Genomic DNA, 22,784 nt, shown 5'->3' with positions numbered 1-22,784 from the left:
AAAAAAAAAAAACTACAAGAAGAGAAAAAAAATTAGAAATAAAATACATACATAAACAGAAAACACTTTATAAAAAGAGAGAGAGAAAGAGCGGGGATGTTACTTCAAAAGTGATGGGATGTTACTTCCAAGATTAGGTAACAAAAGGCTGTGATTTCCATCTTACTAGCATTCTCTCACTTCCTTTCCCTTGCTCTCTTTGGTGAAGTCAGCTGCTGAGTTGTGAGCTACACAAGTGAGAGGCCCGTGTGACCGAGAGGGCAGCCTCTGGGCAACAGCCAGCGAGAAACTGAGGCCCTTGGTCTGACCACTGGTGCAAAAGTGCTCTAGCCTTAGCTGAACTTGATATGAGTATGGCTCATTGTGATCATAGCCCTGAGAGAGACCCTGGGCCAGAGGGCATGGCTAAGTTATGCTCAAACGCTTGACCCATAGTAACAGTGAGATGATAAATGTGTGTTGTTTTAAGCTTTTAAGTTTTGTGGTAATTTGTTAGGAAGCAGTAGATAAGTGATAGAATAGGAAAATGAATGTGACTTCCTCATCATCTGAATGGAAGAGAGGCTTTGGGGAACAGTAACTTGTTAATTAATTCTGTATGAGAAGTTCACTTTTTGAGACTTTCACTAGAACTTCTGGATTTGGAAACCCAGTATAATTCTAGGAGAGGTAAAGAAACCCCGGGGAAGGATTCTTTGTATGAACGTTTTCCATACATCAAGGGTCTGAAAATGCAAGAGTTAAACGAGGTCTTAGTGGTAGCCAGTCTCCGAGATGGCTTCCAGTCATCCATGCCTGCTGGTTTTCATGCCTATGTGTAGTCCTACCAGGAATCAGAGCTGACCTGTGGGACCACAGAATACTGCACATGTGACTGTCTGTGACTTCCAATGTTAAGCCATAAAATTGCACACTTGGACAGTTTTCTTTGGTAGAAGCCATCTGCCATGTCTTGAGGATGCTCAAGAAACCCTATGGAGAGGTCCACGTGGAGAAGAACCAAGTCTTCTTCCCAAGAGCCAGCAGAAACTTCCAGGCTCTTGGGAAGGTCTCCAGCCTCAGACAAGCCTTCAGATGACTGTAGCCACTGACCTCTGACTATAACCTCATGAAAGACCCAAAGCAAAAGATACTCAGGAAACCACTACCAAATTCCTGACCCACAGAAACTGTGAGAGGTAATAAACGATTCTTGTTGTTTGAAGTTATTGTGTTTTAGGGTAATTTGTTGTACAGCAATAAGCAATATGTTTCTGGTCATTTTTATTGTACAATATGCATTTCTTCAACCAATATTTTCTGTACACCTGCAATACATCATCTCGTTGTGCTAGAAGGGGGAGAAGTGTGGTGAGCAAGAACAGACGCAGTGCCTGTTTTCATGGAGCAGACCGTTTATTTAGTAGTGATACGGATAATCAAATAATCAGATAAATAAATGCAAATTACCAGAGTGCCAAGTGCTGCACAGGAAAAGGACTATAGCTACTCTCCGCTGTGAGGGGGATCTACTTCAGATCAGAGAAGATTTGGAAAGATCTTCCTGAGGAAGCACACTGAATGAGGAGTTAGTTAGGCAACTGGGCGGGAGAGGGGAAGAGCATCTGGGCAGTGGAAGCAGTGTGTACAAAGGCCCTTTGCTGAGGGAGCATGGCAGAGGCACTGAAGGGAGGCCCCTGGGGCTGAGGCTTAGAGACTAAGGAGACAGAGGCCAACCCACATAGAGTTTTGTGGCCATTCTAAGGAGTTTGGGTTTTATACTAAGAGCAATGGGAAACATTTGAAGCCGTTTAAGAAGTAGAGAAATAGAATATGATTTCGATTTTCAAGTCTTTGATTTGAAAAAATCTGGTCATGTAGAGATGGGATGGAAGGTGTCTGTGAGGTACCAGTTGAAGGCTGTTTCAGTAATCCAGCCACTTGCACCATCAGATGGTGTCCTTAGAATTCCCAAGCATAGTAGGTCTTCTTAGTATCCTTTAAAAAGAGTAAGTTATATAGACATAATGCTTGGTCTCTCAGAGTCTACCTGCAGACAAAATAAACAATGGTAGAGTCAAATAGGATGACACGCAGACATGTACGATGGCCGGGAAACTGAGAAACAACTCGAACAAAGACGATTAGTACAAAAAGGAAATACAACTGATATTTCTTAAAAATTTGATATGCCAGACATTTGACATTCTTAATGGGTTTATGCTCCATAACAACTTTGTGCTGTAGATGACACGGTTTTCACTTTGCAGATGAATATACAGGCTCAGAAAGGCAAAGCAACATGACAAAGACTATAGAGCTTGTTGGGTCTGTTTGTTCCAAAGTAAGAGCTTATTTTATTATGCCATATCACCTCCATCTCTTATAAGACTCCATTTGGAGTCCTTCGTGTACTGGGAAAAGGTCTTGTTTATAACCAGACACCGAAATTCTAGTTGATCACTATAATGTTTATATTTCTCCAGGCAATGTAATTGTCTAAGCTAACCTCATTAAAATGGAGACGATAGGGCTGCCTGGGTGGCTCAGTCAGTTAAGCATCTGCCTTCGGCTCAGGCCATGATCCCAGGGTCCTGGGATTGGGTTGCACATCGGGCTCCTTGCTCAACAGGGAGCCTGCTTCTCCCTGTACCCCTCCTCCTCCCCCTGCTCATGCTCTCCCTCGTGCTCTCTCTCCCTGACAAATAAATAAATAAAATCTTTAAAAAATAATAAAAAATTTAAAAAACGGAGACAATAATACCTATAATCATTCATTCATTCATTTTTTTATCATTCAGTAAAAGGTGCCTGGTCTTTCAGTGAAATATATGAAGGACCCAATTACATACAAGTTTTATAAGCTGACCAAAGATAAACAGCCCATGGATCCTGCCCAAGAAGAACCTATATATGAAATAGACTCTTATTAGTTTGTGAAATAAGAATCCCCTGTTTCTAAGAACTTGAGTTACAACAAAAGTGTCCATATCAGTAAAGTGTGATCCACCCTACTCCTCACAGTTGATTGGTCCAGAGGTTGGTTCCCGACTCAAGCTGGGCCAATCAGCATCCTTCTCTGGGACTTTGGAAGTGGAACTGAAAAAGAGAAGTCAGTTGTTGTCTGAACTTCAAGATGGAAAACTTGGGGGGTTCCGATGAACATGTTTTGTCATGTCACTGGTAAAGCAGAGGAATCTGGTTGGTAATAAAACCAAGAATGGCACAGACCTAGAGAGAAAGGCAGGCATGCATTTCAGGTGGTTAGCATGCAAAATTAAGCAGAACTTCAGTCACTGTTATGTTGTACAGCACCAAGGGGCACCATTTACACAGTTCCTATGAGTAACCCCCCCGCCCCGCCCAGAACATGACTGCATGGCATGAACGGGGACCCCCAGAGTTGTGCTATGAGACGGTCCTACTTTGGGTTGGTAGATAAAGGTCAGGGCCAAATAACTCAGGTATTGAATGTAATTGACGAGCATGTGTGCTGTCATTCTACCCCTCTTATACCCGCTGCAGACTTCACTAATTACCATGGTCTGCCTTCCTGCTGGCACCCGACATGTCCTACTCAGCCCAGCGCTCCAGAGTCACCGTCAAGCAGCATGTGCCTTGCATATATACTTCCTGGCCCAACAGCTGTACCGTGTCATTTATAAGTGGCTCTGTCTCCGTGGCAGATGTTTTCCCTCCGGCTAGAATCAACACTGGGAATTACATATAAGTTAAGGAAACCTTTTTCTTCTTATCTGAGGACCAAGAAAATTTGGAACCGGTACTCAATCACTTGGTGGTACAATGGTATCAGTTAATTAACTTGACTTAAAACCAAGAATGAACAAGATTCTGGAATGCTAATTGGGTGATTTCTGATACCGTGCTGTTCCCTCTGCCTTGCATTCCCTTTCTGCTCACGTCTATCTGACAAACTCTTAGATAGTCTGCACCCTGGTGAAAAGGTTACATTCCTGCAGCTTTCCCCTATCATTCACTCTTGGAGAGCTTACTGCTCCCTATTCTAGCTTGCTTTCTATAGACTTGCAGGCTGTGTATGGGGTCGGTTCCCTACAGTGTAGCTTCTGGGAGATAAGGATTGTGTCTTACATACTCTCAGTAGCCCCTGGCGTGTAGCTATTAGATTGGATGACAGTGTGTGAAAGACTCTGGGTGGTTTTAGCTGTATCTCCTCAGAAAAGTCCCCTCAAGTCCTGAGAAAGGCAATCAAACTAGTCAATGAGGAGCCATGTGGGATTTCTGCATGATGGCAAACCGATCATTCCGTTTGGAACAGTAATTGTTGAGAAGAGAAAAAAAGAGCAATGTTTGAAAACTAAAAAATCTAAAATTTAAGATCATAGAAACAACAAAGGGAACTTTAGGACATTTTGCTCTTTAAATTTTGGACCTGGGAAACCTGTAAGTATGACTTGAACCCATAAGAGAAGAGACAGATAAACTCAATTATATAAGAAGAAAATAACGTTTTCTTTTATATATAACATAAAAACCATCATAAAGTCAAAAGACAAAGTACGGGAAAATATTTAACATTCCTATTAGAAACAAAAGGCTTACATTCCTGGGAGAGAGAGCTCCTACAATTCAATTAGAAAAAGATGATCAAGTGGTCAAGAAATAGAGAAACAGAGTACAGGAAAGAAAACTGGCTCTTAAATCTATGAAAAGATGCTCAACCCACTTACATGACAGGAAATGCAAATGTATGTATGATACCAATTTTTTATTTTATAGATTTGCAAAGATAAAAATGTTTAATGGGGCACCTGAGTGGTTCAGTCAGTTAAGCCTCTGACTCTTGATTTTGGCTCAGGTCATGATCTCAAGGTCCTGGGATGGAGCCCTTGTATCTGTCCGTCTGTCCAGCTCTGTGCTCAATGGGGAGCCTGTTTGAGGATTCTCTCCCACTGCCCCTACGCCGGCTCACTCTTCCTCTCTCTCTCTCAAATAAATAAATCTTTAAAAAATGTGTGATGACAAGCACATAGGGAAGGTAAAGAGGTGAGAAAACAAGCATTCTCCTACATGGCAGAGGAAGTGTACCGGATAGGACTTCTAAGGGAGGCAATCTAGCCTCCAATAACTATCAAAATTATAAATGCTTCGACCTAAAATTCCACTTTTAGGAATTATCCATAAATAGGCTTGACCACATGTGAAATGGCTTTTGGTGTGTACAGTGTTGTTCATTGTAGCACTGTGTATAATTGCAAAAGACTGGAAACACCGAAATCAGTAGGGAAATGGCCAGGTAAACTACCATACATCTATTTATACAGTAGAAAATTATGCAGTTGCACACACAAAATAAGGAAGTTCTTTATGTACTGATAGGAAATTATTGCCAAAATGTAGTGTAATGAAAAAGCAAGGCACAGAACACTATGTATGCTCTGCTAGTATTTATGTGAACAAAGGGAGATATATTATACAGGTATTTGCTTGTGACTGCATACATTCTAGCTAGAAGGATGACGAAGAATTTCATAATTTAATTGATTATTAAAAAGGGATCTGGGATGGGAGGGAAATCACCACAGCACATCTTTTTGTCTTTTGAATGTCAAACCATATGAACAAATGACTTATTTGAAAATCAATGAACAAAAATTAAAATGAATAAAATTATAAAATCATAGCTCAATGACTATTTAGTCATCAAATTGAAGAAAATCTGAATTTAGAGGTACTTCTGCAATCTTGATTCAATTTTTGGATAAACAAAAGGAAGCACGATGTTATTCAGCGGTATTGTCCGTTCATGGCACTCATTACCCTAAGAGCTGACAGCAGAAAATTCTAAATATACATAGAGTCAAGAAGGGTGGTGTAATGATTTTTAACGATTTGTGGTAGCATTGTTGGTAGCGTTGCTGGTAGCATTGTTTGTAATTGCGAAAGATCAGAAATCACTTTTCTTTACCTTTAAGGGAAACAAAAAGTGTTGGGACACGTCTCTGACCTTAACGGTGATGCCACAGAATACTGAAGGCTGTTCCATGTAAACTCCCTTGATGCCACTGCTGGCCAGACGTGAGCTGGAATCCTGTCCCTCAGCCACTGTCTCTGGTGACTTGCAAAGCCGCGCACTATCCCGACCGCACGTGCTCCCCATAATGGCTCTAATTTCTGCCTAAGGCTGACAAATTTTCAGCCTACATGTCCACATCGAAGCCAATTGAACTTGTGATTGGATCTAGGCTATTTGAATCCAAGGAGGATTATTTAACTTTTTTCATAGTTCTCCATTTATGCTTCAAATATGTTCTCCTATCCAGGCACCCCAGGATCTGTGCATGTAACTCAGGGTATCTTAGGGGTGCCTGGGTGGCTCAGTCGGTTAGGCGTCTGCTCAGGTCATGTTCCCGAAGTCCTGGAATCAAGCCCCTCTTCCGGCTCCCGCTCAGCGGGGAGCCTGCTTCTCCCTCTGCCCCTCACCCTGTTCATATTCTCTCTTTCTCATTCTCTCTCTCAAATAAATAAATATATATATAAAATCTTAATAAAAAACTAACTCAGGATATTTTAGATGATGCACAATCAGTATGATGCAGCCAATAGCTATATGGTGAGCATCGACCGTGTCAAGGGCTGGCGGAGAATGAGTAAGACACCTCAGTGACTTCAGAAAGGTTGCCCAGCCTGGTGGAAAGTTCAAGAGGGTGTGTCCTCAAGAACAGGAGCTAAACGCTGGGCTGAAAAATACGGGCGTCTTAGAACCTGGGCGGTGGGATTCAGGAGCCGAATACTGTCCAATTTGTCTTTCATGTCGACAGCCTTTAGGGAACTGTTTCCTGGAGAAGTAAGAGATGTAAACACAGATAGTTTATGTTTATTACTTAAACATCCAAAGAACAGAAATGAGGGGAAACAGACGTGAGCGGCGAAGCGCCATCCCACGTGGCTTGCGGTTGGCTCCGCACGGTGGGGAAGCAGCGCCCCCTGGAGGCAGATGCTCTGCGCTACCTCGGCGTGTCCCCGACTGGCTCGAGCGCCGCGTGCGCGCGGGCGCGCAGGAAGTTTTGTAGCTGGGGTTTTCACATAGTCTCCTATCAGGGATGCTGAGGTGGAGATGGGGCGAAGGGGAAGGCCACGGCAGGACTACGGACAGAAGCAGCCCTGTTGCAGACCACCCCTCTCCGAAACGTTCCCAGCCAATTCGATTTCTTTATTGGGCTCGTCTTCCCATTCCCAGTCACCTTGGTGCGCTTTTGTACTTTTTTAGTCTCTAAGGTGAAGTTATTTGTAAATCTAAAGGGAAAAAATGTATTTAAAAATCAAGTCGTAGGGGCGCCTGGGGGCTCAGTCGGCTTCAGCTCCGGTCATGATCCCGGGGTCGTGGGATCGAGTCCCACCTCGGCTCCCTGCTCAGTGGGGAAGCCTGCTTCTCCCTCTCCCTCTGCCCCTGCTTGTGTACCCTCTCTAAGCTGTCTCTCTCTGTGTCAAATAAATAAAATCTAAAAATAAATAAATAAATAAATAAATAAATAAATAAATAAAAGAAGATCAAGTCTGAAATTTTGGGTTATTTGCTCAATTGCTGTCCAAAGCAACCTATGGAACTAAACCCCAGCATTTTCATGGTTTAGAAAGAAGCCGTTTAAACACTTCGAGTCCGTTGGAGAATTGTGGGAGGGCCTCACTGGAACGAATCACGAATCTGCCTGAGCGCCACCTCTTCAATGAGCAGCAATGAGTCCGAGGGCCAGGCAGGAGGAGGCCGCAGGAGTGGAGAGAGGAAAGAGGGCGGGAAGGCAAGCAGCTGCAGGAATGAAGAGAGAAAATAATTAGGGAAAGCAAAGCAGACCGGGAAAATGCCAACAAGGAGTGGAAAGGGTACAGGTAGACAACAGCAGTGAGAGTTTATCCAGACCCATACGAACCCTCCCACGTGTGGGGGGGCCACGCGCAAAGAACTTGGTAGAGTCACTGTTGTTGGCGCTGAGCCTGGTGAGCGGTGCCTTGCTTCCTTATCCACACGGGTCTGTGATTTTGATTCGGATTTCCTCAAGCCCAGAGTTACCCCAGAGATGTCCCATCTCCCAGGATTTCTCCTGCAAAAACTCTAATTCTCAACTGGCTTTGAAAACAGAATGAGGGCAACTCTGGGATCCTCCTCGGAGATAAGCTGACAATTTGGGGTACCTCCAAAATGGGGCACCAGTAAATTACAATAGAGGTGACCAAAGTGACTTTACGAATTCAGCTAGGCAAATTATTTCTAGTTATGACCAACAATGTATTGAACTTAGCTAATGAAATGAGAGATTGAGGCTCTGGTTCTTGCTAAATGGAATTAGGACAAAACTAATTAAAATAGAAGTTTATTAGTTAAAATACATCATCTGTGAAAACATTCAAAACAGAGAACATATTGAAATTACCGCATGAGCGGGGCGGCTCAGTCAGTCAAGCATGGGGCTCTTCTTGATTTCCGCTCAGGTCATGATCTCAGGGCGGAGAGACTGAGCCCCGTCTTTCCTCGGGCTCAGTGCGGAGCTGAGCGTGCAGCCTGCTGAAGATCCTCTCACTCCCTTTCCCTCTGCCCAAACCCCACTCTCTCTCTAACCACCGCCCCCCCAAACAAAAACTGCATAAAGAGCAAGACACAGAGAAATCACATGCTTTGAGAAGCCCTCAGCCACTTTTTTCTAGTGGAGTTCGGCATCTTATGAGTGTTGAACGCTAATCTCACAACTTTAAAAATCATCAAAACGCAAATAAAACTCACAGTGAAGAAAGAGCTCTGCTCCGAGAGCTGGTGGCTATGTCTTGTTGTACCTCTTCAAATCTTCTTCTCACCTCAGCACCTGTCAACTCCCACCTCTCTGAAGGGCTCCCAGGTGGATTTTTCCTCTCAACAGTAGCCCCCATGCATCCAGGGTTGAGATTTCCAGTGAAAGCCCCAGTCCTCATCTGTCCTGGAAATATCTGTATTCCCCAAGCACCAGACTTGAGAGAAAAGTGTGGTATAACCTTGGAGTCAGGCAGACAGGAGTTGGAATATTGGTTCTGGCCCCTACAAACCATGGGATCTTATGTATTTCTCTAAGCTTCAGTTCTGAAGATGAAATATACAATGGGCTCGACGCCTCATAAGTACTCAGTAAAGGGGGCTTTTGTGTTTTAATCTATTTACTCGCACTCAGAATCTTGCTTTGGAAATTAGAAGCCGTGGTATGCTGGGGGTACTACGCCTTTAGTTTCCTGCTATCTGTGTTCTAACTATCTGGGTTAGGTTTCATATCTTTTATAAAGCGCATGTAAGCCTCGGCCACATGGACCTAGGCAGGATTACTGATGTTTCCATGTTAACGGACTCCTTCGAAATGCACTCTCAAAACACAACTGGCCATTTTAAGAAATGATCAAAAATATTTAGAGGATAAAATTATTCATACCTGTTTTTCATAAGTGAAGTTATTACTAATTTACTATTACTCTTCTATTAGGTCCTTCATGATCCTGGGGAACACAGTAGATGCTTAAAAAATAAGTATTTGTCAATTTGTACCATCTACAGATGGATTGCACGTGTAGGTTACTGAGTTTCCTTAAGACATCAGCATACTTACTATCAAGTATGACTGTTGCCTACATGGTGTGATCACCTAATGACCAGGAAAGGGGATGTGTGCCATTTCCCCCCCTTTAAAAATGCCAAGAGCAAAACCAACAAAAATGGCTCAATGAAACAAAAAACCCCAGAGATTCAAGTAGAAGAGAATGGTAGGGAAAGAACTACTTTTGTGCCAAAAGTGCCCCTTGGCATTTGGATCTGTTTTCTGCCATCATCCTGGCCACCTGACTGTCCCCACCCCGCACAGTCGGATCCGGCTCCATAGTCAGCATCACCACAACTCCCAGTCAGCACAGACGAATCAGGGGAGCTAGTGGTTTCCTGCCGACATCCGCTCTGAGTCAGTCCCTGTGCTGCACTCATTGTTAAATATTTTTACTATCTCCCTGAATGAAGCTGATAGGCTGGCAGATTTTGAACACACCCATTTTGGGGACTATAAAATAGGGAACTCCAGAATCTTCTCCAACACGATAGCCATGAAAAGGACATTAAGAAGGATTTTACAAAGAAGTATTGCAGTATCACTTTTCATTTTCAAGTTTGCCAGGGGTTATGCGGTACCTACTTGACTACCTATTATTTCGCTTCGCTTAACCCACAGCCCTCTGACTTGCCCGTTCAGTTTCTAGAGCTTTGAAGCAGGAATCTAATCAGGGCCGGTGTGGAGACAAGAGAGGCTGCCATGTGAGAAAGGGTGTACGGGCCGGGAGTAAATGACCACAGCTGCTAGGCTACTTGGCATATTCCAGTTTCGGTCTTTGGGCAGTGATACTTGGGGGCTCAGGTGGCATCCACAGGGCTATGGACTCATTCCAAAGGCTTCGGTGGTGCCCTGCCACCATCGATGACTCTCTCCTTTACTCCACTCCTTTATATGTGAATAAAAGAGTTTTAGAAACCTTCCGTAGCAAATTACTTCTTGTCAAGAGTACCATAACCTCCTGGGAAAACAGGAAATCTTCCCTCCTAATTAACCATACGTTCGTAAGTATTAAAATAAGAGTAGAAAAATAAATTATTCAACACTGACATTTTATTTTCTGAACTTTATCATTTTTACAAAACAAAACAAAAAGCAGGTATCAAAAACAGCAAAGAGGTTATAGAATTTCTCCACCAGTTTTCACATAAGACAGTGATTAGGAAACTGGTGTCCAATGTAAATACTAAACACAGGCTGATTTCCCTCTTGGTCATATGCATTCAGGTGGTTTGTTCTGGAGTTACTAATAACTTTTTATAAGCACCGGTCATTTTTTGAGAACCGATTTGGTTTGTCCAACAAAGTAAACACTTTTTGCTGTGTGGCATCTTCCTTTTTTAAAAACCACTGAGCAAAATACAGAACGTATATGTGTCTGGATCTGAACCAAATCTTTTAAGATCCTAATTACCCTGACGAACACTGAAGACATTTATAGGGCATATTAAACACTAGTTATATACCTTGTAATGTCTAAGGCAGCTATGATACTTCTAAAGAAAATAGCGTTTCATTCAGAGGCTGCCCAGAGTTTGAACTTCATCATTGTTTCCACATCTTTTCTCATTTGGAGTAGTTTCCCCAAATTGGGTCATATTATTAGAACAAAGTTTTATGCTTGTGCCATACAGGCGCTGGCATTTCATAGATACATTTTGTAGAGCAAGAGTCCTTGCTCTGGACCCTGGAGACCACAAAGAAATCGAGAGGCCATGATTATTGGATGCAGAGAGGAAGAAGCGTACTTAAGCTCACGTGCTCTGGAGCTAAGCAGGAACAAAGCCAAAACGTGGTAGTGGTGTTCACCCACCACTTGTTCCAGAAACACATTTTGCTTAAATGAGGGAATTATGGTCCAGTTTTGCAATGTTAACAGCTGCCAGTTTCTCAAATATATTTTTTATAAAGATCATTTCCTGGCTAGCAATGAGTTAGGAAACTGGCCTCCAATTCGGATCAAATTTTTCACTATTAGTCAAAAACAAAACAAAACAGAACACCTCAAAAAAACAAAAAAGCAAAACAAAACCAAACCCCATCAGCCAACTGGGGTTAAAATTGCACAATTACACTTGAAGGAAAATTATACTATCTATAGACAGGTACACACCGGAATCGTTTCTGAGAGCATGAAACACTCCTGTTCAAACATTTCCTCTGTATTATCCCAATTTTCATGAAAGGAAAACTGATATGTGATTTTGTTCTTTATGGACATGAAAAAGGAAGCAAGAAGGCAAAGCTGAGAGAACAGACGCTACCCGAAGGGCAGCGGTGGCATTTGGTTGTTTTGGTCTTTGTACCAGCAACTCCCACACCCACAGACTATCCAGTTCCTGCCGACTACACGGTTTTCCTTGCCGTCAGGACTCGAACGATGGACCCGACTCCTCCAGCAGCAAGGGCCTAAAAAACACCCAAAATATAAATGCTGACAGAATCATAAAGGGTCAATTCTCATACCAAGTAAAACATCTTCCTTAAAGAAGGAATGTGTGCAGCTACTGGCTTTGGATTAACTTTCATACACACTTCTCGGACACTTATCAAGCGCCAGGCACTGTTCTCGACATTGGGGACACGGCAACCCACACCACCTTCGGAGTCCCTGCTTCGTGCGCCCACATGCTAGTGAGACACTAGCTGATATTCTAGTATGTTGTTTTCACGTAACAGGATGTTCTTAGAGACTTACAGCGTGTGCCTGCCTAAAAAACAGGTGCTCACATGTAAATTTAGGACGTTCATTTTGCCCTCTTCTTAGCACTGTCAGGAAGAAATTCAAACTGGGATCCACTACCCTGAGTGCCATTTAGATTAGCCAGTTTGTCAGACTCTTTTTATTCCCCCAAGCTAAGAATATATTACTTAATAGCTAAGAACTCAGAAACTTTAATTTTGATTTTACCTTCAAAAACTGGGAGTCTCGAGTAAGTATCAGGACTTGAAAGCTCTAGCTTACGTACTGAATACTTTTGTGTATTGGGTACCGCGCTAGATGCCAGGGATATAGTACCTTCTGGTCTACTGGGAAGGGACAGACCTATTAAGGAGATGTTAATATAATGTATGCAACGACAGAGGTGTGCACTGGGTAAGGAGACACTCAGGCAGAGAGAAAACGTTTGCAAAGGTCGAGAGGTGCGAAACCGTATGGTGTGTTCTGGGAAAGCTACTGTTATGCTGCTCACTGCTGGAGCAGAGTGGGAAAGAACAACATAGAAGAGGAGCAGCTACACTTGGGAACTTGGGCTTCATTCTGCAGGTGACTGACATGGTAGGTCTGGATTTGAGAGAGGGCATTCTGGCGACCGGGCAGAGAACAGATTTGAGGGAGGCAGAACTGGTAGGTGGAGGGCCGTGTAGAAAGTTACAGCAACAACTGGGAGAGAGGCTGCAAAGAGCTGTGTTAGAGGGCTAGCTACGTGCATGGCTGGAGAATTATTTAGCAGACAGACTGGCAAGGACTGGTGACTGACGTTGGGAAACAATGAAGACTTAATGCGTGCCTCAGTTTCCCCCTCCACCAAAAGAGGAATGATAGCAAGCTTTCCCTCCTAGTATCTTTATGAGAATTAAAGGAGTGAATATTTATAAAGTGCTTGGAATATAGTAAGTGCTCCATCGATGGCTGCTACGATCCTGAGACTGGACAGAAACCAGGTGGCTTAGGTTTTTAAGTGGGCTCTTCATCTCTACACTGAGGATGATAAAGATGTTTGGATATCGCCTAGGCTCATTATATGACCTAAATGAAACATCAACTAATCACAGTGAGTGGCAAATGGAAAGGGTTCCTGAACAGGATGACCATATACATTATTCTCCAACTGGTACACTGGGGGTGAAATGGAACTACTCATAATTACGTTGGGACAACAGGCATAAACTGGGTCTGTCTTGGGAAAATGGGGAGGTCTGGTAAAGTGAGCTCTCTTAATTGACAGCGTATGAGCCATCAAGTGACTTGACCAAGGTGAGTTTTACTCTCTCTTTACTGTGTGTTTTCATTACTGAATGTGTGTTGCAAATCAGAATCTCTGAAGACCAAGGCTAGTAAGCACAAATCTAAACTTTCATTTTCATGCATTTATTGTAAAAACAAAGATGTACAGCCAAGAAGTCAAAATAATCATTTAGGTGAGAGAAGGTATATTGTTATTTTCTAATATAAAGGAGCCAGTCATAGCAATTTGTAATTCATAACTCACCTTTTCGTGCCATTGCAATAACACAGCACTGCTATTGTCAGAGGGGCTCTCGAAGCCTTTATAAATATACTTCATTAGAAGATCCACACCATTCTTGTCCAGGGATTGAACTGCCTTTTCAATATCATTCGCTTTAAAGGAGATGAGCACCTTCAAGACAATGCTGCCTGCTCGATCCTGGGGATAAATGAAGAACATTTAGACGATGTGTGTGGAATGGTTGTTCTAGAAAGGCCACACTGAGAAGGCGACATTGACATTTAAGACCTGATGGACAAGAACGAAGAATCCTTGGGTGTTTCTGACGGAGGAAAGAACAACTGCTGTTACTGGGTGTTCAGGTGGTCAGGGAACAGCAAAAAGCTCCCTGGGGGCCAGAGCAATATGGTGGAATAGTAGGACAGGAGGTCAGAGAGGCAGTGGGAAGACAGACCAGGTACACCCCACAGGCCACTGGGAGGACTCTGGCTTTCATTAAGAGAAATGAGAAGATGTTGGAAGGTTTCGAGAACAGTGATGGAACCTGACTTGTATTTTGATGGGATCCCTTTGGCTGCCATGTTGAGAATAAGCTGATGTGGGGCTGGTGGGGGGCAGGGAATGAGGCAGAACCCGGGAGACCAGTTTGGAAGCAACTGTAATAATACAGGCTCGCTTTGGCGAGCATGGGAGCACTGGAGGGGGGCAGATTCCAGACATGTCTGAAGGAGAGCTGAAAGGATTTGCTTACAAAGAGATGTGATAACTTGCCCATTTTATTGAATCGATATTTAAATTTTACTTCTTGACCTCAAAAAAAACTCTGAAGACAGAAAAAATGAAATGCAGTTCTACCTTGAACCATCCTTCAATAATAAATAAAAATAAGCTTTTAAGACTTGTTTTAAGTTTCATATCTACAGTCAATATATAAGATATAGTCATTTTCATTTACGAAGATTTTTCTTTGATAAAAGGCTGCTCCAAGAGCAAAGTTATTTTTTCACCCATGAAGCCAAGCAAAGAGAACACTCCATTTACCCTTTCAAACAATTTCACTTCACCTATTCAAGAAAGAGTAGTATCTTTGGCGTTCCTACTCATCACGAGTTTACAGAATGTTTCCACCACCTATTGCTGTCTTTAGTTTAAAGACTAGGCAATTAGCCAATTTAGAAAAATACTCTTAACAACCACAGCTATAACTTCCCACCCACAAACTGTGATAAAAACTCACCCATATAAAAGCAGAAGGTGGTAAAATTGAAATTTCAAGCACGTCCCTTGCCACTTTCAAAAACCAAAGAAAATGTTTCCTCTCATTGTTGCCTAGATAATTATTATGCATTTACCTAAATTATTACTACTCAATTAAAGAGATCCTTAGGGTTCCTACAGACAATGGGGTCAGGGCTCTGGGCTTCATTTTAAACAACTAGTAAATAAGTTCTCCAGAATTTCCGGAAAGACTGCTGCAGGGAACGCTAACGCATGTTCTTCTGAAGGGCAATTTGGCAATACCACTTTTACCAAAAGCCTTAAAAAATGTGCATTCTAAAACCCAGATTCACTTCTAGGAATTCATTCAAAGGAAAAAATGAACAATTTACCCAAAATTGTTCATTTCAGTACTGTTTACAACAAAAGGTCAATAATCTAAATATATGACAAAAGGAGATGAGTTATATGTGAACCACAGCATATCTATACGCAGCCATTAAAAAAAGATGCTTATAGAAATAAACTTATTGTCAAGGAAAGATGTTTATGTACATTGTAAAAAAAAAATCCAGTTGTAAAACTCCATTTTTATTAAAAAACAAAACAAAAGACAACTAGTATGAAAGGTCTATAAGCATAGAGCAACACCAAAAAGTAATAACCTATTATCTCTGGGCAGTGGGATATTACCCTTTTTGTCCCCTCACTTCTCGGAGTTTTCTATAAACATTTAATACTTGCATAATTTAGAAAAATTTCTAAAAAGCAACCAAACAGGGGCGCCTGGGTAGCGCAGTCGTTAAAGCGTCTGCCTTCAGCTCAGGGCGTGATCCCGGCGTTATGGGATCGAGCCCCACATCGGGCTCCTCTGCTGTGAGCCTGCTTCTTCCTCTCCCACTCCCCCTGCTGTGTTCCCTCTCTCGCTGTCACATAAATAAATAAAAATCTTAAAAAAATAAAAAATAAAAAAAAAAATAAAAAGCAACCAAACAGAATCTGTTTATTTTGTAAAAAGTTTTGTTTATCCTTCAGGCCTTTGTTTAAATTCAACTGGAGTGTCTCCATTAAACACAGCAAAATGATCTCTCTTACCATAACTCAATATTAGAGTGCTATTTTTCATATGTAAATTTTTATCTATCAAACTACATAGTAAGCCCTTCCATGTCGAAGACAGTAAATGGTTAAAATATTTGTTGATTTCATGATACTTCAGAGGGTTTTGGTAAGAATGCTAAGATACCAGCAGAGATCACTGTGTGTCTGTGACTTACCTTCACCGCCTGACTCTTGGTGTTGATAGGGGGATTTTTCAGAGCTGCCTGGAGGGCGGCTGTCATGTTTCCTGTGACGGAGGTTAAGGGGATAGCAGCAAAGGGCAGCCCTTGGCAAAGAACTGTAACTACCAGGTATCATTGGTTCTTAAGACTTGACTTTATACATAGAAAAACGGTCACTATGTTCAATATTGAAAACTCAATATGTTGGTTTCAAGGATGTCAATCAAATGTAAAATACCGAAAACACTAGAGAACGTAGTAAGGCGAAGACCAGCTCTTGTCTGGCTCTAATTACTAAATGAACACTTTGATAGGCTTTTATTTTCCAGTAAGACACACATGCAAACATTAACCAGTTATATTTTTTAAAAATTATATATATCTTAGAATTATTAGGTCCCAAAATGAAACAGCATATCCTCAACCAAAATGTCTTTTTATGTGATTCTAATTGGAAAAATAAAGAAGAAACTTTTGCTAGAATTACATTCTATAGGAAGTGAAACGGTGGTAGAAAATGCTGGTGATAATTCTAGCACTCTAAATGATATCCATCAGCAATCTCAGTATTAACGAAAAGAGGCATTAAAAAGATCTAATAATTCAATGACCTTTAGGAAGTAGCTTAATTTTTCTGTTTTGCATGTTTTCTCTTATATTTCATAAAGATTATTAAAACTGTTTTAGGTCATACCTATTAAATTTAATCTTTGAAAGCACCAGTGAGTTAGCAAGTACGAGACACGGAAGGCCAATCAGACTGTCAGAATATACAGTCATTCCCCTAAAAGGAAAACCACACAGAGTTCACTTGTTCCTCCATTGTAGTGCCTGACCCAGACCTTGTCTCTTCTGGTTGCAACAAGAGAAGAGACAATATCCTTTTATTTTAAGATAAAGTGATTTAAAAGCAGATTCATTATACGGATACAGCAGTACCAGTTAAGAGTCATCACCAGCAACCTACAGTTAGCTCACAAAACATCATTTATCCATCACAAAGAACGTTTTCAGACAGAATAATGTTCATTGCTTATGTTTGAAAAAAAAGAAAAAAAGAAAAAAAAAGGTCTGACCAAAAAACCCCCCAAAACAAAAAACACCTACAGCTGGTGGTAAGCTGTTATTTTCAAGGGTTACCGAACTTCTAGAAAAGCATGTCTTTTGCAGACTGGCTCATTTTTGAGACCTAAAGCGTTTAAGTATTTAAATAATGCAAAATAGCAACAGCTGTGAAAGTTGTGGAAATGAAAGAAACATCTGTATGTTGATAAATGTTTAGTGCTGTATTTTAGGTGCCTTTAAGACTAGATATAGTTACAACCAATATTTTCACTCGTATTTCCCCATTATACTTTAATAGAACATTGATGAGGAAAGGGTTTAAAAGTCTTCCCTATCGTATGAATACATTCAAGAATAATTAGAACTGAGTGAATTCAGTAACTGAGATTCTATAAAACTACAGCATTAGTTGTGGCAACATTTACATTTTTCTAAAAAAGATGTGATGCAAATGCTCACTAAAATTTATGAATATTCAAATATGCAAAAACAAAAACCAGGAACTGACAGCCACATTTTAACTGAAATGGAAACGATTTCAGGATTACAAAAATGATTCTGCTTTGTACAATGACTCATCGTCTATTTTATTCATCATCTATTTTATTCACTGGGGTTTATTTTAAATATTTCCAGGGATTCTCCACTTGTAATCCCTGTCTTCTTTCCATTGTCCCTTGCTTAGCAGGTAAAAGCCTTCAAGCTTCCTTCTTGGGAGTTGGTTGTTTTGTACTCACTCCCTTTCCCCCGGTTAACAAAAGACAGAGCTGTCTAGCAACCTTTATCTTGCCAAATTCCTTTCTCTCTAATGAAGAAAAAAAAAGGCCCTGGGGCTAAAAGGACAGAGAGCCCCAATTCTGCAAACCGCCCCATCCCTCCCAGCAGGGAATAAACTCTCCTAACGCTCCCAAACCCAATCACCACCCCAACAGAAGCAGCCTGCTCCTCCCAATCACAAATTTCTGGAGCCAATATGACTCCGGCAATCACCGTCCTGCGGACGACAACTTAAGCGCCCCCGAGAACCAGAGGGCAGCACCAGATGCCCTCTCCCCCCCGCCTCTCCGCGCCCAGAAGGCGCGGCCGGCCCCGCCAGTTCCCGGAGGCAGCAACTCCGGCCACAACCTGAGGAATCGCGGCGGGGAAGGCGCGCCGGGAAGGGCAAGTTTCCGAGGCGGGACCCTGCGGTCTGGAAGCGACTCGGCTAGAAATGGGAGTGTCCCTGCCCTCTGAGAGGGGGGACCCCAGAGAGACAGATTTAAGTCATGGGCCGCTGGAGGCAGCTCCGCGCCCCTGCCCCGGGGGCGGCGGGGTCCCGGGAGAGGGGCGGGGTGGGGAAGGGAGGCCGGCAGACGCAAGGATATTGCCGCAGGCAGGAGTCCACCTCGCCTTCGTCGGGCCCGGCCTGCCCATCGCCCCCGTCTTCCTCGTCCACGAACTTGTTCTCGTCGTACTCATCCACGTCCACCTTCCGGAACCGGGCCGACGACACCGTGTTCTTCGACATCCCCGATCCGGACCGGTGGCAAAAGCCTCCTCTCGGTTACTGCCACTACCTCGGTAAGCGTAGCCCACCAGGAACCCGCAACCTGGCGCCTTCACTTCCCTCTTCCGCTCTGGGGCGTCGCCGGCAGCCGGGGCTCGGGCGCTTCTGGGCCTGCGCGCTGGCGGCGTTCCTTCCTCCTCAGCTTCATGCTCTTCTCTAGCCTCCTACGCCGCCCCCACTCTTCCCCGGGGAGCGCGCGCGAGGGAGGGAGCGCGCTGGTCGCAGTGCGCAGGCGCGGGCTCTCCGCAGGAAAGGGGCGGGGCTGGGCGAAGGAGGCGGGGGCGGGAGGGGGCGGGGCCGGAGGGAGGGCCGAAAGAGGTGCCGCCAGCAGAGGTAAGAGGCAATTGGTCGTCCGAGGGCGTCACGTGATCGCCAAGGGGTTTCTATAGCAACGCTTCTCTGCGGTCCATCCTGGGCTGGGGGTCCTTAGGTTGGCGGCTATGGGCACTGGGGGCGGGTGGCTTTTACTGCCGCCGCCGCTGCCAGCGACCTGTCATCGGGGTCCTGCGTGAGGTCCGGCTGGCCCGGACTTGCCTGTGAGGTGGAATGGATTGGTTGCCGGACCAAGTCCCCTGCAGTTCGCAGGAGTATGGGGCGGAGTGATGCGCTCCCGGGCGCCCAGCGTCGTTCTAGTTGTCAGAGACATCACTTCGGACCGTGCACTGCTGGTGGCTGCGTTCCTGAGCCGAGAGCCCCTTTCCCGGGGTTGGAACTACGCTGCGCGGCCAGCGGGAGGTCCCCAAGGACGGAGTCGAAAGGTCATATCTTATCTGACAGTGCTGTGTGACAGCATCCCGACGGCACCTGCAGAGCCTGAACTAGGTATCATATCCATTTGGAGGGAGAGGAGGGTTCTGGTCAGTGGCTGGGGTGGCAAAACTGGGGTGAACCTGTGGAATTTGGGGTAGGGTCAGTCACTGACATCTTAAAATAAGTGGCTGTTTGGAGTAAGAATGCTAGAAAAGGATAGGGGCGAGTTACGCTCTCCGGTGCTGTGGGGAAACAAAACGTGTGAGGGTTAGTAGAAACCAGATCTTTAAGATTTATATTTGTGACTTAAGATTTATATGATCCTGCTAGGCCAGCTCTTCCTTACATTTGACATTCTCATTTCTGAGAGCGAAGCTCTCACCGAGGAGGTAAAGGCGCTCCCACTAAAGAAATGGTAGTTGTGCTGTGTACACTGAAGTACAAATATTTGCAGAATAAAATTATTTTGGACATTCAGCTGGATGCTGCTCAGATAGCTTTATGTTTTCCTGACATCGTCTCAGGTCTGGTACAATTCCACGTCTAGCAGAAAGCCGGTTGTTGCCCTGTTAATACCCCAATCCTTGGTTTCCTGTGTGTTGAAAAGAGCACTGGACTTAGAATCAGAAAACCCTGGCTCAAGTCTTGACTTCCACTCATAATCCATTTGATTGATGCATGCCGCTTAAAATTCTGAATTTCAGGTTCCTCGTTGCTAAAGTGGAGCTAATAATGTGTACTTCACAAGATTGTTCTGAGGATTAAGTACAGGAAGGTGTTCTGAAGCTCTAAAATTCTACATAAATGTAAAATGCATGTTACCTGTACCATTGATTTTAGCACTAGTCTTAATGAATTACTTAATGATATATCATGTTTTATCTTGCTCTTGGAAGAGATCAGAAGATTCTGGAGGGCAGAAACTTGTCTTATATTTATTTTGTATCTTCCTTTACATCTGACATAAAGCTAAGCATGCAGGTGATACTCAATACATTCAGGTACTCAATTATTCATTGATGAATGAATAGAATGTGAAAGGCAGGCAGTTTGAAAGTCACGGTGAACATAATGAATCAGTAAGAAAAGGAAGAGAGATCTCAAAATCAAACATTTGTTGGACAGATATGCATACATATGTATATATATATATCTACATTGACATGAATACATATGTATATATGTATGTATGTGGATATATATATATATGTTTATAAATGTATGGAGAGAGAGAGAGTTCACAGGAATGTAATACATTCTTTCTTCTTGGAAGGAAGAAGCAATATGGCATTTTTCTCTTCTCAATTAAATCACCCTTCTAGAAAATATATCATTTAGGTGGTGGAAGTGACATTTCGTTAAATTGGCGTTCAAGTTATGAGCAAACACACAACAAAAACTCCCCCATGATCTGTTTTCAGAGAGCAAAGGAAAATTTTCTACCTGTTGGTAATATTTATTTAAAAAGTCATATACCAAAGTATCAGACCATTACTATGATGAGTGGCATTATATAACTTACAATAAAGATTTGTTTTAATATTTCTTCCCCAGTTTCAATCTTTTGCTAACTTTGGTAAGAGCTCAACAGTATACTTGTTTTGATGTTAAAGATGATTGTACTCTTTTGTTCTTCTAAATCAAGATTCTCTTTGAAGAGAAAATTGAGCATTAGAAGCGCTATTGAGAGCAAACAGAAACAAAGATTTAAGACTAATGTACCCCTTCTCTTACATTTCTCTTCTTTTGTATTAGGTCTTATTTAGGAAATGTCTCTATTCTCTTATTTTAGAACTGGGAAAGAATCCTGGCGTAGAAATCAACTTAAGGGAATAGTGAGAGGAATTTAAAAAATCGAGTTGCTCAAGGGTATAATTGATTTGATTACTCAGAAATTTGCTCTATATGTTGAATGTGTTAAATATAATTAATTCTCAGGCATAATGCATAATACATTTGAGATGTAATAATGTCAAAAAGGTCCTTTTCTAATGTGGTGTTTTTTTATTGTCTCACAACGATAAGTACCTAGTACATAGTAGGTGTGCAACACATTTCTGTCCAATGAATTAATAATCTGACAATTTTACAATCATATTTAGAGATTGAGTATTTCTTAATGGATACATTAATTTCCTCCCTATCCCAATCAGCTAACAGTTAAATCTATAAAGCTTTAGGGCAGTGTGTGTGTGTGTGTGTGTGTGTGTGTGTGTGTGTGAGTGTAGAAGCCTCTTCTTAATTATCTTTTAATTAGATAATACACATTATTCCACTTTCTTGTAAATTATAATTTTTTATGTTAATCATAATACTTAATTCATTTTAGGTAATATTATTCTCCCTATTTTAATTTTCCAAATGAGTGTTTATCACTGAAATAAAGGATCCATAAGGTTTGAAGACATTTTATTTACTGTGCAAATAACCTGGTTTGGTTGAATACTTAAGTAAGACTAAATCTGAATTTTCTCAAGGTTAATGCTGCGTGATAGTATGGAGCTCCTTTTTATTATCTGTGATAATGCATAGAGTGAAGGATCTTTTTAATTAGAAAGGATTTTGATAAAACTATTTTATAATAGGTCTTTCTTTTCAGATATTTTAAGCTGAGTGCTCTACCTACCATGTGCTTCTTTTCCTCAGCCTTGCCACTAAATACTTAACAAATGAAGACATTGAATCCCACAGCAATGAAATGGAAGCGAGGCCACTGTTAATCAAATATAGCAAACGTATGTTATAAATATAAAATAAATAAGTAAATTTCAGTTCTGGTAATGGTGATGCAATACCACTGTTCTCTAGCAACATAATTACTACACTATAAAAAGATTTTTTACCATGTTACCTAGACTATAGTATGGTCTAATGCTTGTACATAATATCCAAATGAACCGGTTCTGTATTGAACCACCAGCCTTCCAAACTTTCAATTTTTGCTTTGTGATTTATTTTAGCTTTATATAGCTTTATGATTATTCACTAAGGTAGAGTAGATAGGGTGAACTATTTTACGGTGGGACCTTTATTTATTTATATGTTAGTACTTCTAAGATTAAAAATTTTTAATCCATACTCTTGTCTCAGGAAAAACGTTTCGTGCTAAATGAAACCATAAACCTTGTTTGTTAAACATTATTTTGCTTTTTTTTTTTTAAAG

General features: G+C 42.1%; 1 protein-coding gene across 1 annotated transcript; it reads right to left on the bottom strand.

Annotated features, from left to right (window-relative positions):
• Positions 1 to 10,601: 10,601 nt before the first annotated feature.
• On the bottom strand, positions 10,602 to 18,976 carry ARPC5 (actin related protein 2/3 complex subunit 5). Its single transcript, XM_040636295.1, has 4 exons — positions 18,690 to 18,976; positions 16,255 to 16,327; positions 13,781 to 13,957; positions 10,602 to 11,975 (listed from the first exon to the last, which is right to left on the bottom strand). The coding sequence occupies exons 1-4, from the start codon at positions 18,830 to 18,832 to the stop codon at positions 11,913 to 11,915; spliced, it is 456 nt and encodes a 151-aa protein (XP_040492229.1). The 5' UTR covers positions 18,833 to 18,976; the 3' UTR covers positions 10,602 to 11,912.
• Between the last annotated feature and the right edge of the window lie 3,808 nt (positions 18,977 to 22,784).

Source organism: Ursus maritimus, unplaced genomic scaffold (assembly GCF_017311325.1).
Source record: "Ursus maritimus isolate PB19 unplaced genomic scaffold, ASM1731132v1 scaffold_2, whole genome shotgun sequence".
NCBI lineage: Eukaryota > Metazoa > Chordata > Mammalia > Carnivora > Ursidae > Ursus > Ursus maritimus.
Note: the sequence above shows the minus strand (reverse complement) of the source record. Positions and strands in the feature narration are given on the sequence as shown.